This window comes from Sesamum indicum, linkage group LG3 (assembly GCF_026168435.1).
Source record: "Sesamum indicum cultivar Baizhima isolate 11 linkage group LG3, ASM2616843v1, whole genome shotgun sequence".
NCBI lineage: Eukaryota > Viridiplantae > Streptophyta > Magnoliopsida > Lamiales > Pedaliaceae > Sesamum > Sesamum indicum.
The window spans coordinates 19,130,258-19,151,402 of NC_142659.1; the positions used below are offsets into that span (position 1 = coordinate 19,130,258).

General features: G+C 35.0%; 2 protein-coding genes across 3 annotated transcripts; both read right to left on the minus strand.

Moving 5' to 3' along the window:
* Positions 1 to 4,383: 4,383 nt before the first annotated feature.
* Positions 4,384 to 9,297, minus strand: LOC105158061 (5'-3' exonuclease family protein). Of its 2 annotated transcripts, none has more exons than XM_011074685.3 (12): positions 8,902 to 9,297; positions 8,739 to 8,775; positions 8,431 to 8,605; positions 8,247 to 8,325; positions 7,694 to 7,738; positions 7,322 to 7,471; positions 7,125 to 7,239; positions 6,820 to 6,920; positions 5,803 to 5,900; positions 5,621 to 5,713; positions 5,128 to 5,327; positions 4,384 to 4,972 (listed from the first exon to the last, which is right to left on the minus strand). In XM_011074685.3, the coding sequence occupies exons 1-12, from the start codon at positions 8,977 to 8,979 to the stop codon at positions 4,524 to 4,526; spliced, it is 1,620 nt and encodes a 539-aa protein (XP_011072987.1). In that variant the 5' UTR covers positions 8,980 to 9,297; the 3' UTR covers positions 4,384 to 4,523. The 2 variants fall into 2 exon arrangements, with proteins under 2 accessions (XP_011072987.1, XP_011072989.1); XM_011074687.3 differs by having other exon boundaries at positions 8,894 to 9,296.
* A 3,159-nt stretch (positions 9,298 to 12,456) lies between these two features.
* Positions 12,457 to 20,028, minus strand: LOC105158063 (actin-interacting protein 1-2). The gene is made up of 6 exons (XM_011074688.3): positions 19,430 to 20,028; positions 18,019 to 18,180; positions 16,926 to 17,112; positions 15,482 to 15,904; positions 14,559 to 14,966; positions 12,457 to 13,156 (listed from the first exon to the last, which is right to left on the minus strand). Exons 1-6 carry the CDS (start codon positions 19,819 to 19,821, stop codon positions 12,899 to 12,901), a joined length of 1,830 nt encoding a protein of 609 aa, XP_011072990.1. The 5' UTR covers positions 19,822 to 20,028; the 3' UTR covers positions 12,457 to 12,898.
* Positions 20,029 to 21,145: the final 1,117 nt, after the last annotated feature.

Here is a 21,145-nt window from a genome sequence, read left to right on the forward strand (position 1 = left end):
CCTCTGTTGCCTCCCCTTTCCGCTCTCTCCACCGCCTATGTCCCTCCGTCTTCCCTTCCACTTCTCGTCGCCTCCGCTCTCCTTCTCTTTCTCCCTCCGCGTTCCTCCCCCTTCCTTCCCCACAACATCGTGTCCACATCACCAAAACAAAGTCGCTTCTTCAAATTTGCTAAAGTTTTCAAAGATTTAAAGTTAGAAACAATTTCTTTGGGTTCATCGAAGATGTGAAAATTTCTCAAACTTCTTGAATTATTCAAAAGAGTGGTTGAGATAATGTAGAGAGTGTATGAGACATTTTCTACACATTCATCACTATCCTTTGTAACTTGAACGTGTTTCAAAACATTCGATTCTCTTATCCCAACCGCTTAAACCATCAACGACATAACACTCAACATTACAGTTTATCTTAAAAACCTTCTTTATTACATTTGTAGTGAAAGAATTGGTGTCCAAAACAATAAACATCTCCTCTCCAACACATTAATTCCAACTTCCATAAATTACAAGGATGGAATTTCTATTTCATATACACTATATAAAAGGTATATATCACATTGGTTTCTCGGAGGAATGAAGGAATAACACCTTGAAATTGACAAGTATTGAGTTCAGATGCCCGTAAACCGAATTTTTGTGTATTTTCATATACAGTGGCCAACCACTCATCCTTTCAATAGGGTGGAATCCTATTTCATCAAGTACGACCGCTGGCAAATGAGTTTGAAGTCCTATTTCCACTTCAATTCTTTTTCTAGGCCAAATTAACTTCTAATTAATATATTTCTCTCAAAATATATATTCCAAAATAATATTTTGTCTTGCAGGATATTTATGGGTTGGTCCATGGACAAAGTCAAATCCTGTTTAATTTATTCTAATGAAGTTTCAAAAATTTTATTAATTAATATTTGTCCTACAAAATTAATCGATGAGTAAATTAATTGATCTCATTAATTAATTATAGACTCTTTTTCCTTGAACTTGTTTAGCCAATTTAACATATATTAATTTAATTCAACAAAATATTTCACACGATTAATTAAATTAGTTTAGCTTAAGAATAATTGACTACTTTAATTAATTTTTCTATACCTTTAATTCAATACTTATATTAAATAGCTTAGATTAATCCTACTAATAAAAAAATAATCCAATATTCAATTCATTGAAACCAATGAAGGTGAACTTCTTCGATTAAGGGTGTAACCCTTAGGTTCATGTTAATGATAGTCATGGGCTCACAAGCATTGTGATTTGTCAAATTTAATAAATTATAGTAATTAAATAAAATTGAAATTAACCCACCCATTACTCATGATTGGCATCCAGCAATACGCCATAAAGCCCTATGTCTAAGTGAAGGTGGAGAACTTTTAGATAGTGAATACCATGCAAGTAAGGTTCTATCATCAATTATCTTCCAGTTGAGTCTACGGCATGTATAGTAAATTAAGACCTTGTTCAGTCAAATACTATGCATCACTTCCTTCCATTTCTTTATTAAGAACAATTAACCAAGGAAATCCTACACCTAGTTGTCGTGATACCTTGGCCAAGGATTTATTAATTAGAAATAGTAAAGAGCATAGGGCATCTTCTGTTTTAATGATCATGTTGATGTGTCATTGGCGTGCCACTCACTAACCTTTATATTAGATAAGCTTGTACTGAAAATATCCCATTTATAATCACCTAGATGATCAGGAAATAAATAAAAGTAAAAGGTACCTAATATAAGGTTATTATGATCCCTCAAGTCATAAGGACTAATTTTGCACTATCGTTCCAGGAAATTCAAGGTTTAATGTTCTCATCCAATAAAGAACCATTTAGTGCACACATTCCTAATGATCACACCCTCACATGCACTAGTGTCTCTAAACCAACGTGCATGAAATGAGTCATTCCCCTTCTAGAGAACTTAACCTTGTGAGTAAACCTCCACGAGATCAATGATATCTTCATCCTATTGATCCTTTGGTTTGGAACATTTTTAAAGCCAAGACCTTGGAAGCATATTTTATGATTATTATAAAATGCATAACCATGATTCATAGTCATAAACGACTTAATGCAAATCCCTTGAAAGGTCGTTCGGTGTATTTCGGCAAGCATGCACATTAGCTTCAGCAGATAGTGTTGGCAGTGGATGGCAAAAGGCATATGTGAGACTAGAAAGGTTTTGGCAAACTGTTGATGGGTGTTGGTACCGTGACACCGGGCAAATAGGGAGCATATGGTACATAGTTGCCCGATTGAGGAATGAATGGGTGATAGTGCACGGCAAACTGCATGGTAGGTGAATGTGCAGGCCTTAAGCATCGTTAGTCAGTTTTAGTATATTGTGGGCATCGTGGGCTTGTGTCTCGGCAGCCTGCTGGACGTTGCGAGAAGTCAGCAGGCAAATGCGTAAGCATGCAGGTGCAAGGGTGAGTCAAGTGCCTATCTGTGAGGGACAATCAGCAGACAAGTGCCCGTAAGCAGAACTCGTGTTACATTTCTTGGAAAACTTATAGACGGTGTGCACAAGAAACACCAAATGTGCGAGTTTTCTAGGAATGTCGGCAGACAGTATGCACGGATGGCCCTAAGGTATACATGCATGACTGACAGGGATTGACGATTGTCAGTAATGGCTAAGTCTAGGCAATGAGATGTACCCTAGGCAAGCAAGCAATGTGTGCAGAGTATGTGATAGGCAGTTGAGGGATGATAACTGCCTGCTTATAGGGCAGAATGTGGCTGCAAACATGTTTTAGGATAGTCGGCCTATTGTGGGCAGTTTTCTATTGGAGTTTCCTAGCAGTTGGGGGATGTCAACTCCAATCATGTTGTACTTTATTCGCTTTGCATGGCTTGTACATTTTTTGAGAGGGTGAAGGACGTGATCCATTGTGTATAAGCTTGGGGTCCTTTTAATTTTATTGTTGGAAATAAAATATAAGGTTGGCTTCCGTGGTAATATGTAGTGTTGCTTGAATTTTGCAAATTCTGGCTATCTTGCATGCTTTGTGGGTGATTCCATATTTACTTCTTAAATTTCATACACGAGTAATAGTGTGTAATGGGAAGGCTTACTAGCTTGTGTGAAGCTAGGTAGCATAGTGGGTGTAAAAATTTCATTTCATCAAAAACCCTTGTGACAGTTTGTATGAGAGCCAACTTAGGTTCTGATTCAGTCGGTGGAGGCAGATTTGTGAAGGCTTCAAAATTTTGTGTATGTCACATTTGCAAAGGCTCAAACGGCATGGGAGACCAAATAGGGATGGATAATCGATTGGACGTCATGGAGGCGAGATTGCAATGGGTTGAAGTACTTGTGGGGCGAACAGAAGAGCTGCCTACGGTGTGTGCACATGATCGACAGGGCTTGACGATTGTCGGCCTAAGACTTGTCTTGGCGATTGGTTGCACATTAGGCAAGTAAGCAACGTGTGCAAGGCATGTGACAGGTAGTTGAGGGACGAGAACTGCCTGCTTACATGGCATAAGGGATTGCAAACATGTACTAGGATAGTGGGCCTGTTGAGGGCAGTTTCCTAATGCTTTGCCAAGCTTGTACTCTTTTTGATAAGGTGATGGACATGATCTATTGTGTGCAAGCTTGAGGGTCCTTGTATATTGGTTGTTGGAAATAAAATATAAGGTTGGTTTATATGGTAATTTGTTGTGTTGCTTGAATGGTGCGAATTATGGCTATCTTGCATGCTTTGTGAGTGATTTTCTCTCTATTTCTTAAATTTCATATACGAGTGAGAGTGTGTGAGGGAAACACTGACTAGTTTGTGGGAAGCTAGGCCACATAATGGGTATAGAATTCCACTGCGTCAAAAACCCCTGTGACACCTAACGACTTCATTCTTTGCGCATATAGTTAGATAGACAAATATTAAATGAAGAATTCCTTGATAATTTCATAAACGTGATACAAAAATTGTTTACTACAAGGGCACTACAGCGTGCTTCTTAGCTTATATCTTTTGAGCTAGTTGGCACACTAGACACTAGCCTAACATGATCTATGTGACATAACTAAATCACTACTCGATAACTAATAAAGGTGTACAAAAGGTAAGAAAAGAGAAAGAAAAATGTAATACTAAGAACACACTTTCTCCTTAACTTAGAACACAGAGCTAGATACTTCGAGCTACAAGTGAGGGAGCTTGAACTGCAACTAAATACCAATTGGCCCTCTCTGAACTCTTTATTCCAGTACAGGGAAAAAAGCCTCAACAACTAAATATGTTGAACTTTCTTGTGATAGTTAACTATAGCTCTATATGTATGCAGGAGCAATCCTACTCGCTTTACGTTGCCCCATGGAATCCCAAAAAATTGTAAACCAAATCAATGAACATTTTTGTAATCTAACCATGATTTTGGCTGAGGATGGTGATATGTATCAGCTGCCTTGCACTAATAATCAGCATAATAATGGTTCAATACATCTGCAGACTTATCAACAACTGGAGAACGAACAAGGGCAAAAAGGCCTAGCTCCTTAAATTTAACAAGAATCATACTCGAGAGAAGAAGTTCAATATACTACTTTTCTTAGATTGTACATGGTTGCATCGATTTTGTTTCAATGATTGTTCACTTTTTCTTCTGCTCTTTGAGTAAACAGACTTGTCAGGTTTAGAATCCACACTTTCCTGTGATACAGGAGTCATGCATGAGGTCATTAAGTTTTCAGTATCAGTCACTTCAGAAGCTTGTTCATCAACAGGAACTGTCTGATTCTGTTGCACTTCATTTTGTTTCCATTTTTTAAAGGGGTTGTTGTTAGGAATGTTTAAGGGACATCCAAGAGAGACATCCTGGTTCCTTTTGGAGGCCTCTTCTCTCAAAGGGAAGGCCAACTTTTCCAGTGCTAAAGCTTCACTTGCATGCAGCACTTCTTGTGTGATTACCTTTGGCTTCCTTTCCTCCAAACTGTTGGTCACTGAATCCAGTGGTGTATCCCCTGTTAAATTATGGATTGTAATTCAGATAAAATTTCAAATTTGAAATATACATTACAGCTAAGAAAATTTATTGAAGAGAAAAAAAAAGTCCAGATCATTTAAAATGTACACCTAAAAGTATAAACCAAGTGGCATAGACGGCTACAAGACTAACCTCTAATTCTTTTTCTGTGTGTTTTGTGGAAAGAAAGTGTAGTAAAACATCCTTCTTCCGTTGATTCCGTGGGTTCTTCTTGTCCCAAGAGTATGTTGGCAGAATGATGTCCAGGTTGAGGGAAGTAATCAAAAGCATGCATTGTACAGGGATCTAGATTTCCTTCCGCAATTGCAATTGCTAGCGAAGGCTTTAAATCTCTAACTGCAGTGAAGGAAAGAAAGGAGGGGAAAAAGAAAAAGGACTTTCTCTACTAGTAAATGTTTGCTAAGTTACTCGACTCTGTAAAAGTACACAGCACCGAAGGGCTTTTGTGAAACATATGAAGTAAAGACTCGAAATCATTGGTCAATTGTGTTGGCTGGAAAATGATGTGAATTTGCAAATGCTCTTATGTGATTGGTTAAAGTGTGATCTGTGATGTAAGAACTGCATCAGTTCAATTACCAATGAACGAGATATTACTCAAAGTAATAAGAAGTGGAAAGGATACGGGCCCAAGAAATCAAGCTCTTCATTTTGATACTGCAAAAGCTCTGCTGGAAGAGGTTTTAGGGGTTTCAGCTGCTTTGAAACTATATCATACCTGGCCAAGATGTGAACTAAGATGCTCCGAAATAACAAAAAAGAAATGAAGACTTTGTGTGTGGTCTGTGATACTTTAGTGATACATACACTCGGGCGTGTTGGAAGACTGCAACTGCTTCTTTGAAAGCTGTTTCGTAATCTTCAGGCATTAGTTTTCCCTTCTCAAACTTTAAAACTGAAAGAACCTGTGAGATACACCAAACTTCTGAGCTGTGATTGGGAATCTAACGCAGTTTTCAAGCTTCAGAAAATAAAAAGACATGCATAGTAGAGAAGAACTTGAGTATAATCTACAAAGAATGTCAGAAATTTTGTTAAAATATTGCAAGTAAGGCTATAAGATCCATAGCAGTCTAGCAGTATCTGAATATTCAGTAGTGTAAACTTAATTTTAGACTTTGTTCATTTTCTTCAACAATATCATAGTGACAATATTATGGATTTTGAGTAAGCAGATATTCTGTAGCTGAATGACTTGCTATAGTGAAAACATAATCTATATTGCAGAATGTATATTACTTTTTGAACATTAATACTTTTCTATGAAGTTTAAATTTATATAGTTAAGACACTACCCCACAATTCAGAATATATTAACTGCATTTCAAATTAACAGCAGGTGTTAATCTTGTGAATTTATGTTGATTTGTCTGTCAACAGCACTCAGTTCACCACATAACCCTACGGACAACAATCATCAGCCAAAGGATGCCGCTTTACATAATGGTGCAATGAAATTCAGAAACATGAAAATATCTAAAAATCATTTATAAAGTAATAATGAACGTTAGTTCGTTAATGATGACACTAAATGATGCCACCTCTGAGAAGTTTTTCTCTTTTCACTCCTTACTGAACCATGCAAATGAAGTGGCCTTGTGATCCATGTGAATTAGCTGGATAGTTATAGAATTCTGATTACAGTTTTTCTTTCTGAAAACTCAAATGTTAGTCTTGCAAGAGATTCCAGAATTCTTTGCACTAAGATTTTTCAATCAAAAAAGAACGAACATAAAGATTTCACGAAAAGATATTTTCAGGTACTCTGATATTTAAGAGACATCATAATAGTCTGGCTTTTACTTGATGAAAGATTGTTCTTACACGGGCTAAATTCCGATACTTGGCAACCAAATTGTAAGCTTTTGCAATTCCAATGCCAGGTACAGATGGAAGGAAATCACAGCCTGCCATGACACACATACCTAAACATTTTGAAAGGTTAGTTCATATTTCACACAGACAAGAAATCGGACTACACATAATTTCTACAAGAATTGTCATGGCTTGAAAAGAGTTGCTCTTAGAAAAAACAGTTGCCTTGACAGTGATGCAAATTTTGTGTAGATATTGAACTCTGAAAGTAGGTGAAATCTGTGAAATATATGGGATGGAGCAGGGTACTTCACCTGTAAATAATTCTCTGTCAAAATTTTTGAAGGATGGTACATGACCAACAGCATCAAAAACCTTGTTCAGCATTATCTCTTCACCATTGCCATAGCGATCCATCTTAAAGACTATCTGTGTAGACCATAGAAGAAATGTTCGGATAATGAACACAGAGTTCAAATCTCGACTATCTACATCAGAGTTTAACTCTTACAGCAGGGCAACCATATGCTAGTAAATCGCTATCCTCTGAAATGACCGCGACAACTCCACCTTCTTCAGCCTCAAGACCTGCAAGATATGCCAATTGTGCATCTGCCTCGTATGGAGCTACGACAAACTCAATATTTTCTGATCTCAAAGTCTGAAAATTAAGCAATTGATGGTAGCAATTGGTCATGCTTGAACAAGAAGCAGTGGAACTTAATGAGCATTGACAATATCCATTACAGTCTTACAAAGTTGGATCCAAAAACTTTATGTCCACCTGTTATTCAATGGATGCTAGACTCTGAATACAAGTATTTATATCAAGCTTTTCACAACAATATAAAAGCACATATGAAAAGAAATCAATGGCCATTACCTGAATCAATTGGTGTGCCATCAGTGGGGTGACACTCACAGCTCTCTACACAGAAATTCACAGATAGCAGTAAAGGATTACTATTGCTATAGTTTGTGAGCTAAAGATACATGAATAACATGTCCGTGGTATAGAGGGTAGGTTTAATAGATGAATGCCAAGATGCATGAGGAAACGAAAAAAAAATATTATGAGTATACATTGATTCGGCATGTCAAGATGTTGCAGGTAAAACATATCAGGAAACAAGGGTCCTCCAGAACAAAAAAATGAAGAAGAAAGGATTTTATAGAACTATCAAATTTTCAATAGATGCGTGATAATATTGACACCGTACTCCTCACAAACTGATGATATTGCTGCATTATTTTACACGACTAAATAATCAATAAACTGAAATTTGTTCAGACTATAGACAGCATATACATGAACTTTGCTGCATATTATTGCTCTCACCAAAACAGACGGTACGAAAAAAATAAAATTAAATTTAACTTCATGTCAAGAAGGCTAAACAAATGCAAGAAAACATAACAAGAAACAAAATCAATACCTGGAAAAGCTCAGAGGCTGTATTAGCGTCACCATCCTTCAGCTTTTCCATTGCCATATCTCGATTAGCCTTTCGTCGCCTGAATGAATATCAATTAGAGAAAGAAAAGACTTCCTTAAGCCCAGTAGAAAGATATAAAATGTTTTGAAAATGATGCAACCATAGGCAAAATCGTTTTACATGCCTGTTCCTCTCATCTTCAGTAGTGGCCTTACATGGGATGTTCCCACCATCAAAAACAACTACAGGAGTAATCTCATAGTGTCGAAGCATATTAATTCTATGCATAAAATACTTTAAGAACTGGTATTTCTTATCCCCTTCCAAATCCAAGCATAGCTCCATACTACACGAATAGGCTGCGATACATTCTCCAATTTCATTAATTCATTCAATCACCGAAAGAAAAAGAAAACACCATAATCAACCCCTTCCAATCGCAAAAGATTAGAGAAGAAGGGGAAAAAAACAGGAACATATTGGATAAACTACCTCCTTTATGCAGCCATGAATATGCATCAATTCCCACCTGCATCACAAGCCAAAACTAAGGAACTTATAAACAAATGCGGCATAGAAGTGTGTAATACTATGACAGCAACCCAGAATCAAAAACTAGAAATTAAGATACAACAGCCCATCATTACATCCTTACACGTCTCCCAGCATATTTCTTGATGTGGACGCGTTCAACATAGGGCTTCATGAATTTCAGAAGATTATTGATGCCCATTTCCTGATTTTTGTCACAATCTTATTCTATTATTATTTTGGGGGGTGCAGTACCTTGAGCTGAAGAGTTGAGGGGATGGGGAATGAGAGAAGATGGCGGGAAAGAAAGTAGAACGTAGGAGGAGGGGAGTATCTATATTGATAGATGAGGTACTGTGTAACGCGCCTGTGGTGCGAATTTGGGGAAGGACTAACCAACCATATGTAGCCACGTACACATAAGGACTGATCGCTTTGGTCTGTGACGAGGAGATGTGATTGTGGTCGTCATGCGCGCGAAATTAGTTTGAAGTTTTGTCGCGTTGAAAAAGTTCCCGCCGGATCCGCTATGAATTCGGGCGCCTCCACGCTTCAATAGCCGCTTCTCCTGCTTTAATTATTTTAATATAAATATATAACTAAATAAAAATATATCAAGTCGTAAATACTGTTCACAACTTGATGAATACAAATATTATTTATGACATGTAACCCTATATTGATATCATACATTGATGTAAGTTAATTATTATTATTCATGTATTTCTTTAAATATTATATATATTATTAATGTTATATATTGTAATTATCTAATTATAAATTTATATATATTTTTAATTTATAATTAATGTTAAAATTTATTAATTAAAAAACTTACAATTAATTATTATAAATATTGCAATGAATACAAATATTATAATATAGTTAAAGTTTTGCTTTACTTTGTCTCACTTTATGTTAATTATAGAATTTAATTATCGTTGTTATATTGATATATTTATTTAAATAAATTATTATTTAATATATCAAAATAAATAATTATATAGAATATAATAGTATATATGGTAATATAATATATAATAATATAAATAAAAAAAAGGGAAGGCTGACCGTTGAAGGAAGATAATTTTTTTTTTTTTTGCTCTATCCACAACTTAATATATTTGTGTTATATATATATCATTTTAATTATTTTTTAAATTTTGATAATAATAAAATAAAAATAAACCCGCTTCTCCTCCAGCAGAACAGCTAAGAAAAAGAATATCATATTAAAGCAAATATTGCTAAAAAATCTTTACTAAATACTTATTTCTTATTAGGATCGTATAAGTGAAAACATGTTTATTCATACGTATTTTTGTTTGAATAATTACTTTATACATAAAAAATTTAATCATTCATTTTATAAACTAATAACATATTTTTTTATAATGTTTTGATATGGCATTACTAACAACTATAGATAAATAAAAAATAGAATAAATTATATTGATATTTTTTGAGATTATATCAAATTATACAAACATCTCTTATATTTTATAAAATTTCAGCTACACTCCTTAAAGGGTATTAGTGTATTTACAAAATTACAACAAACCCCCTGAAAGTGTTAGTGTAATGTTTTTCAAATGGTATTTGTATGAGTTTTGTATTTAAATAGTGGGTGTAGTTGTAACTACATCTATAACCTCAGGAAATGTAGTCATAATTTTGTAAAAAGTATAAAATATTTGTATATTTTAGTCTAACATCAGGAGTTGTCGACGTAATTTACTCTTAATTTAATAGAGGCTTGAATTAACTAATTAGTGAATTGGATTTATTAATTAATTAGGAGATGGACTTGTTTAGTTCATAGGTTGGATCCATTAATTAGATTTGGGCTAGAAATAATAGACTAATTATGTTTGTTTTGGACTTTATTAATTAAGTGGATTGGATTAATTAATTAATTAATTAATTGAATTTCTTGATGTGAATATTTAATTGGAATTAAATATTTACTTTGATTCTTTTTTGTTGGATATTTATTTAATTAGATTAAATAATAAGTCCAACAAAATTAGTGTATGAATTCAATTTAATTTGTAGGACAAGTTAATTGATTCTGGCCTAAGTGCAAACAAACCCTATCCCATGTTGACCTTGACTAGGCCTACCTTGGGACTCTTAACACATTTACTTAATCTTTTAACTTAAGAGAAATCTTTTAACTTAAGAGACCGTCTCCTATTCGATCACTTGTTGTGGCAACCAACCTAGGGAGTTTAAACGTGTTCTAGAGCACATAGGAGATTTGACTATCAAATACTGACAAACAACAAATCTTCTCTTGGAACCCATCATCCTTACTACATGTTTCGACTATACTGGACAAGACTTATAATGACCACATTACAAACACGATCATATATCGCCAAATTCAAGATCCAGTCATCACACATATGTGACTGTTGTGATTCCTCGAATTTGAGGATTAGACCCCGTACTATCTGAGCGGGGGAATACTAGTCATACCGACCAAGCCTCAAAGGCTCCATATTCTTTGCGAGCCAATTCAGTTTACTTGACATTTCTTGTCAACCATCCACTAAAGTTGTATAGACGTCCCACATCTATCGCTAATAAAGTACGACACTCATCTAATGAATGCAACATTTAGTGCAAGTCTCAATAAAACACTTGATACCAGTCTCGAGATTTTAAGCTTGAAACGTTTAAGACCAACCTCCAGTAATTGATGTCATAGTTGTCATTCGATGCACAACCCAACTACCTTGATTGTTAATTTGATTTGTGGGCTTTGTTGTAACGTAAAGCAGTAGAGCAATTTACACAAGAAGTTAACATAATAAAATAGAGCCATAGAATGTAACTTTTGTTCATATTTCAATATTACAGTTGGAATGAAATTGTTCACAACAAATTGTAGAATTAACTTTTTAATTGGCTTCTAATCACATATTTTAACAACTACCTTAGTAAGAGTGTAAAAGTTATAAATCTGATTTCACTCATCGTACTTATTTTATATTTCGCCATGTTCCATTATTCCAAAGGACAAATACTTGTATAATTTAGATTATGCATGTTCGTTTAATTATTAAAATTTTAAATTCTATGCGCCTCTGCGCCCATGTTTTTCGAACCCAACAGTAACTTTTAGTTCTACTCTTAATCATCCTATAAATGGAGGCGATAGTGGTAACTCAAGCTATCTACACTTTCTACTTTTTTTCCTCTCGCAAACAATACGGATATACATTTTCTTCTCATTTTTTGCACCCCACAAGCTTAATTTCTCCTACATTTTGATATTCTATCACTTTATAACAATTACTGCACCATTATTCGTTGTTATTTCAAGTTCCCTTTATTCCCTTTTCTAGAAGGATAAATTACCCTGACCAATGTTTAGAAGGATAAATTACAATAGATTCACCAAAGATTTGTTATAATTATAAGTACCTCTTCATTATTTAAAAATTTACAAATTTCTCCCTGAAATAACAAATGTCTTAAGAAATAACAAAGATGTATTTATAATTATGACAAACCTAAAAAAAGCTATTTATAGTGTACCCTATTTAGAATCAAGAAGGTTTTATTACAATTGTCAAAGTAAAAGAAAGCTAGTTGAAAAATTAACTATTTGATATCATCTGCAACGGACGAGACAATATTAATTTTCTCGAAAAAAGAGTACAAAGAAGCGGAAGAAAAAATGTCAATAATACACATTACATCAATCTTAAAAAAAAAAAGTAATTACAGCAGGACAACATAGACAAGGGCTACAATAATTTCCAATCTTGATGCAATGACCAAACGTAAGAAAAAATGCTAATAATACACATTACCCAGGATGCTGTCCTAAAACATACATCAACAGAAACAGAATGAGATCGATTCAAGCCGGTGGAATAAATAAGACATGCGCCACAAACTATCATACATCCAATGTATTTGAGACCAGCATTGTGATAACATGACAAGCAACTACTTCAATTTTCAGGCAGAGGATAGTCCTCAAAGCATGAGATAAAAGATTGCAGAGAGGATGCTCCTGAAAGGATGTCTAATGCCAATCACATGCCCGCATTCATGAATACTCTCTTATCCTTCCCAGAAATAGATCAAACCCAAAATTTTCTATGTTACTGTGGTGTTACAGTCCATACACGGATGCAAGCGTCCTCACCAGAACTAACCAAACTGTGTTCATCAGTAAAAACTAAGCCGTAGACTCCACCCAGGTGAGCTCCCTTGATAGTTATCCGACTTGATGCCGGCTTGTCTACTTCATATATAATTATGCATGTATCAAGTGATCCAGTGGCAACCATGCTGTTATCAGGAGACCAAGCAATGCAGTTTATTCGAGCAGTGTGGTACAGCATATTTTTAAGCTTTACCTGGAAAAATATACATTTGAAGTGAATTTCTGATAGATGGAACAGGAAAGTTACAAGGAAAAAAAATTAAAAGATAAGGAAAAAGTGGCAAATGACAAATTCCATTCTCTGCTAAGTTTCTATGTTTTGTCAAGTTAATACAGGAAATGCAACATCAAGAAGGAAAGAGCACGAAAATGCACAATAAAGAAAACAACGCAAAGCCTAAGAACAAGGAAGTGCAAGGAACTGCAATTTACCTACCTACATGGTTATGCTATTTGAGAAAGGACTCACACTTCACAAAAGAAAGCTCTTTTTAGCTGGAGCACCGAAGCACACTTTCAATAAGATCATTCAACAACAATTTAAAAGCTTTGAATTCAGCTTGTTGCATCTGATGAAATTTCAATTAGGGATGTTAATCAAGCATATTGTATGATCCACAGAGATCTAGAGGAAGATTTTCACCATGTGCTGCTAACTTTAGTTTAACTTTTATCACAGAATAGTCTTCCGATCGGATTGAGGTTTCTCTTAGTACAAGCTGATTTGTCTTTGTGCAAATGTGTGAAGTACACTTAAGTAAGATCATTCAACAACAATTTACAAGCATTGAATTCAGCTTGTTGCTTCTGATGAAATTTCACTTTGGGATGTTAATCAAGAGTTTTATATGATCCACGAGATCTAGAGGAAGATTTTCACCCATGCGCTGCTAACTTTAGTTTAACTTCTATCACAGAATAGTCTTCCATTCTGATAGAGGTTTCTCTTAGTACAAGTTGATTTGTCTTTGTGCACATGTGTATAGCAAGAACTTTCATAGGGTAAGTACAAACTACCAACACTAAAAGCAAACAAGGAATTTTCAAAAGCAAATGCAATGGGAATAGTATCACAGTTGGGAGGCATAATCATTTCTGCAAGGCTGCTGAGGAACAAACAGACAAGTCAAGTTAATGAGAAATATGGAATCTCTCTTGTGTTAGCAAAGTTCAATATGTACAGAATTTTTCGTAACCCAATTTCTTTATCTAATATATATTCATTTCATTTCTCAAATCAATGACATCAATATTTCGTGTATTATCTTTTACCTTTTTTGGCAACTTCTGCAACCTACTTAATGCACAAAGCTGAAACAGTTAGTCAATGTTCCTTTCACATACAAGCAACTATTTCCATTGGAAATATAAAATGAAATATTATCCATTTTAATTCTTCTACTATATTAAACAAGCAATGCACAAAACTGGAAATCTATCTGGAATGTTGGCATAGCTATTCTATTAAAAATTAGGCATCTAAAGTTATCATGTTTACATCAACAACATAGCAGCAATAATGTGTTAACTTTATAATTTGACTTAGAAACCTAAAACAGTGGAAAAGATAAAGCACAACTATAGTGATTTACTACCTCGCGGGAAGCACAGTCCCAGACGACAGCTTCTCGATTAGCATCTCCTGATGCAAACATGGAAACATCTGGAGAATAGCGAATGACAGTGATAGCTCCCCGATGTTTTTCAAGTACTGCCTCTTCGTTCAGAGTATCACCTGTTATAGAATATACATGCAATTTTCCATCCTGACTGCCCACAATAGCTTCAGTACCATTTGGTGCTATAGCAGATGCCGTGACAGTGAACCCTAGGTCAATGGTGGAAACGACTTTTGAACCACGGAGGAGGATTACACCAGTATCAATAGTAACCAATGCAAGATCAGGAGAAAGAAGGGCGAGATTCAAGTCCTTTGGCTGATTGCCAATATCGATGCACTCGGCATTGCCACATTGATCTCCTTGCAGAGAAACCCTCCAAACCTTTGCCAGATAAAAAAGGAAAAAAAGCGTTAAGACCTATGGCATAATTTCATTTTCTTGGCATACATCAGGAATAAGCAAATTAATTTCCATCAAGGAAAGATGATAATTAGTCAACAAAGAGGCAGTAGTAGCTTATTCGTGAGAAAGAATGCAAAAGGAACAAAAAACAGCACATACTCAAAGCTCTACATGCACATGAGAGGGCGACAAGTTTCAACAAAATGTCATTGCAAGAGAAAATTAGAATTTTCTCTAACCTAGGCGTATTTTCAACACCACACATTAGGTTTTTCATTTGTCGCTGAAATTAATTCTTCCACAGCCAGGCTTATTGTGAAATTCCTAGAATTGATGATTAGGTATTCAACTCAATCTTGCAATCAATCAGTTTGGTAAAGAAGCTGTTAGATCTTCCGTTGCACTTATCGAATAAGATAAATAACAGTGGAAGAGAATTTAATCATACTGCATTAACAAGTAATTAAGTTAGCATTTTTCACTTATTTGCTAACCTTATTGTCAAATCCAGACGAAACAATTTCTTCTTCGACCACCGCTAAACATTTTATCTGAGAAATCACCTTCCTTTCTAATTTTCCATAGTATCCAGTACCTTGAAGCCACTTAACTATTAAGCCATCGTAACTGCTGGATAATATAACTTTGGGCTCACTTTTCAGCAGCGCTAGCGAACTGACATTCTTCATGTGTCCAGATAATGACAGTGGAGCCTTGTCAAGATCACTAGCTGAGTACAAAAATATAGTGCCTCCGAGAGAAACAGTAACAATGTGATCATTCTGCCAGAGACATCCAACTAACATGTCATCTACTCCACCAGAACCTGGACAAGTCAAAGTTTTCTTCACTTTTCCAATATTATCCTCAGATATTTCCCAAATTTTGGCAGACTTGTCTGCAGACGCTGTTAGTACCTGAAAGTAAAAGAGAAACAATGTGATGTATAAGGGCACAGAACTTGTCCAATATTGAATGTGACAATTCTCAATAACACTTTTTAAGCTGATCGTGCTATTTCTGTTAAGTATTAATAACTACAATTGCAAGAGCAGAATAAGATTGGCAATGCCATTGACAAATCTCCATCAGATAGACACATTTATCCAAAACAGAATTGGCAAATTGAAATCCAAACCTTCCCATGCACAAGTTATGCAGAATAATTGTTAAGTTTCTAAGTTCTTGCCAGGACCTATATGGCTTTTCATATCTTAAAACAACCTAAAGCCATTACTGTAAATCTCATCAAGCAATTAATGAGACAAGAAGCAAACCCCACCCAGCCCACACGCATACAGAAACACAGGTGAAACAAATTGGTTTTCATCCTTCCAAGGCCTCGTTAAAGGATTTCATTTATGTTCTCTAGAAGATGAAGTCTAATACTTGGAGATTAGCTCAATTTTATCATGTAACTTCTTGAGATTGCCTGTTGCCCTGGTTTTTCTATTCAATATCAACCTAAACAAGCAATCCTGAGGAACGCCAGGGATAAGCCTATCAGAGAAGCTTGAGTTTTCAGTTTGCATGAGTGAGGGATTTGTAAACTTGAGTGTCCAATCCAAAATCTCCCACATATGCCCTGATATTTTATTCATAAGTTAGAATATCCAAAATATCTGAAGCTTTTTATGAACAATCCACCCAAGAAATTAGTAATGTTACTGAGTAGAGAAGAAATATAAAGCAATGAAAAAGAACGAACTTCGTATGCCAAAAAAAATTCCATATTAAGTTTGAGACAGCATCCAGCATGTACCAATCAAACGATATCAATAATAAGTATGGTACAGTGGACAAAACAAATTAACTTTAAAATTAATATGCGTATTTTCCCCTTGTGGGAGCATAAGAATTTCAGCAAACTCTTTGTTTTTTTTTTTTCTTTTTGGTGTGTCTGTGTGTGTATCGTCTGTGCCAAAATGTTAGGCTTACCTGTTTACTGTCAGGACTCCAACTAATTGCATATATGCTGCCTTTGTGGCCATCCTCGGAAGACAACTTCCCAATTATATCTCCAGTTTTGGCATCATATATTATACCCTTCTTATCGGAGCCTACACTAATAAATTTGCTCCCATCTGGAGAAAAACGGACGCAGTTTACGAAATTCGAATGATCCCTGCAGGCCAACGTAACAAGAGCCTTGAGGGAATACAGAAACTAATAAAATAGACAAAAAAATCAGTTCCAAACCATCAACATTTCCTTGTGTTCTGTTTAGAGCAATATAAAACCAATTTCTTCAAAATTAAGTACAATAATTGACAAGTCTTAGCACTGTGCATAAGAACAGTAAATAATCAAATCCCGTTTTCCCACTCACAGAAGCAATATCCTAACCTCGAAACTTTACAAGGGTCAGAGATAACTCTCACCAACATAAGGCCCACTAAAGAGACAGTAAAGATTAAATCAAATGCCATACAATGGTTGGTCAATGGTTGTGTGCATGGGGTTCACTAGTGAGCAAATATAATTTTGCACAATCGCATTCAGGAAACTTGGTTCAGTGACGAGATGTAAATATACCCCAAAAAGTATCTTGAGGGTTGGGTCTGCATACGCAAACTAGTATAAGTGCACAGTCTAATTCTACGTGGGAGGGAAGATAAAAAAATTGGTAAAGGAATGCAGGGAACTTCCACTAAAACTTTTAACTTGCTCTAACTGAAAGAGCAGTTCTTTGCAGCTTACGAGGAAGGAGGCAAGTAGGAGTGCAGCTCCACCAAAGATTAGCTTTCATACTATGAATGAAGAGAAATTAATATGTTGCATTGTAATATACCAGTTGCTTTAGATATATTTAATATCCAACCTTTTAGGGATTCAAGGAGGATACGGCATAGTGAAGAAAGTCATAGCCATTCAGCTACTGGTTATGCATCATCATCTTTTCCAATTAGAGTTCAAGGTAGAGGATAGAAGAGCTTCCAAATGGATGGTAAATCATGGTAAAATCCTTTTATATAATTTTTGTTTAGGTGGACAGAGAAAGTAACAGGTCAAAACAGTAGTGATGAGATACCTGTGAGATAGCTTGAACTTAAATGGAGGCCCTTCATAAAAATTAACCAAAAAATCCTCCCCACATGTTACAATGCGAAACGGTCTTGTCGGCTTAAATGCACAACTTAAGACTCTTCTTGAGTGCCCATCAAAGTCTCCAACATTAGTTCCTGAGTCCCACCTGCAAATAAAGCCCATCAGACAACAATCACCATCATTTGAAATTTCACAATCATCAGAGATCATATACTGGTAATTGATATAGATCTGACGTAAATTAAAGAAAGAATCTCCAGACTTAAATAAAAAGTGCCTTGTCAGAAAAAGTGAATCATTGCATTGGGAGGTACCCTGTTTTGCAGTTAAAAGAAGAATTTTGATGATAACTTGCTGTCTCTTTAAACAAGTTACAAAGCCATGGGGAATTTGTTAAAGATGTTTCATTGTCGGGAATAACACATCATGTTCAACTGAACTAATATTTTTCTCAAATTGTTGGTAACTTATACAGTTGATTTGGTATAACTACATTTTGGTCTCACAATAATCGGAGCTGCATTGGTAACTTCATGTTCAACTGAACAAGGCACTCCTCTAAGTGATGCTGCTTCAAAATGCCATAAAAGCATGACTTTGTTCCGTCTGGTGCATCAGATGATACAAGAGATCCTAGCTCCCTTTGCCAACACCAACTAAACAAAATTGTGGGTTTCGTGTCATCTTGAAAGCAAATTTCAAATGATAGAAGAAATTGGAGTAGAGAATAAAGGCTTGTCATTTAGTTATTCAATCTATTCCAAGTCTGCAAGTACCTAAAAGCAATTCTCTAACTAATGAAATGCGAAATTAATATTATATAAAAACCTCCTAACTTCAACAAAATGCACCTTATTTGCACTAATTATATTAAATTTGGCTCCATTTTCCCCCGAGTAATAGTAAAATCTTCTGCAGCATTTGGATCTAACAACTTAATGAACTCACTAAATATAGGCACTAACAACTAATCTTGCAAAGTAGGCATAAAAACTGGTAAAGAACCAAATCTTCACTACGTGAACCTTAAGTTCATCCTTCAGAAATTTAAGCCCATTGGTAACATCATCAACTTCAACCAAATTAAACAAAAGAAAGTTCAATATTGAAAACAAACCACTTCCAGAAAGACATAAAAAGAACAACCAATTAACAGCTTCAGAACCAGTTTACTCCCTTGCCCGTTAATGACTGCACCAAATTCCTTCCTGAAATATCTATTGATAATGGCTTATTTCTTCAAAGGACACCAACTCTAAACAAGATGAAACTGGCTGAAGATTTTACTTTTACCATATATAGTCAAAAACTTTGGCCAATTCAAAGAAGGACATTATTTTTAGGATAAACCCTACGTTCTAACTGACACATTATATAATTGAGACAGTGCTTACATGAAGGCGCGAACGAGAGACTTCCCCTTGCCATCGCCAGATGCCACAATGCGCTGACCGTCGGGGGACCACTGAAGATCGTCGATCCGACCCGAAAGCACCCGAAATTCCTTCTTCAGCACGAACTCATTGCGGGTCCCCCAGATCCGCACCGTACCCGATACGTCAGCAGAAGCGATCCACTCGCCGTTAGGGGAGTATCGGGCCACGGTGGCGGGGTAGGCGTGCTCTCCATACACCTGCACCTCTAACGGTCGGTCCAAGTACCGGATGATGACAGATCGCCCGTTGCAGTAGAGGATAGAGTTCGATTTCGAGTCGCCCGATATTAGGATTCCCCTGCCCCGCTCCGTCGACGGCACGCACGCGTATGTTTCTGCTAACTGCGCCATTTTTGGGTAATACCCCTTTCTTTCTTCCTACTATCTGGGGTTTGTGAGGTTCGTTTCGGAGCTGCTATGTGCGTTTCTTGGGAGATGAAACTGAAAGCAGCAGAATGGAAATGCGTTGTCTAATTTTGCTAACTGTATAATTATGTTAGCACGTCTGACAGCACTGCACGATATACTTTTTTGGCTTGACACTGACAGCCACAGTATGATATTATACACAAACATGATACTCTTTGGTACTTCTTTTGAAGCAAAGTAGACTATGGAAGTTGTTTGTGTCCTATTTTGTGAAGCGTTTTTCAACTTTTGATTTTAAATTAGGGTTCTTCTAGTTGTTTTGATTTTTTATAAATAAATTTAATTTATTTTTTATTATTTTAGTCTCGTTATAATAATGTTAATTTGATTTTATTATTTTTAATTTATTTTAAAAAATTTTATATTTAAAGTTGATATTGAAATTTTTAAATAATTCAAATAATTTAACAATAATAAAATTTACACTATCACATATTAAATATTTTATAATTTTTATATTTTATTTGCTATATTATCTAATTATATTATTCATTTATCATAAATAAAATATAAATTAAACGACTATGATTAATTAATAAAAGATTTTGTCATTCATACAAGTTTAATTACTGCGTATGCATCAACAATTATATTACTTAGCGGTTTTCTATTAATATTTCAGAAAAAATAAATATGATATATACTAATCAAAATAAAATTTATTTTATGTTTTATGAAAAAAATAGTTATTATTGACAAACAACAAATAAAACTATAATAAAAAAATAATATCTTTTTAACATATGAGGACAAAATGGTCTTTAATCAATTAAGTTTGTTTTAGAAATGATTTTTCCGAAACACTATCTAATTTAGTTTTTGTCTACTTTTTATTTTTTTAGAAACACTACCAACTTTGATTAAACACAACTTTCAGCTTTCTTTACAAAAATCACTTTTCTAAAAGTAGAGGTTTTCACAAACAGTCTCATTGTGTAAAAGGAGGAAATTGCATTAACATCCCTTAAGAATATTCTAATTGCACAAAACCTTTTACCTTTAATGAAATTACAAATAGACTACTTGAAATTATAAGTACACTACATTAACATCCCTTAAGAATATTCTAATTGCACAAAACCTTTTACCTTTAATGAAATTACAAATAGACTACTTGAAATTATAGTTGTAATTATAAGTACACTTTTATTCAATAACAAATTATACACATGCACACTTTGAAGTAGATTGTAAATTTACACTAAACACCCAATACAAAAGATATTTGCATGGTTAATCTGAACTT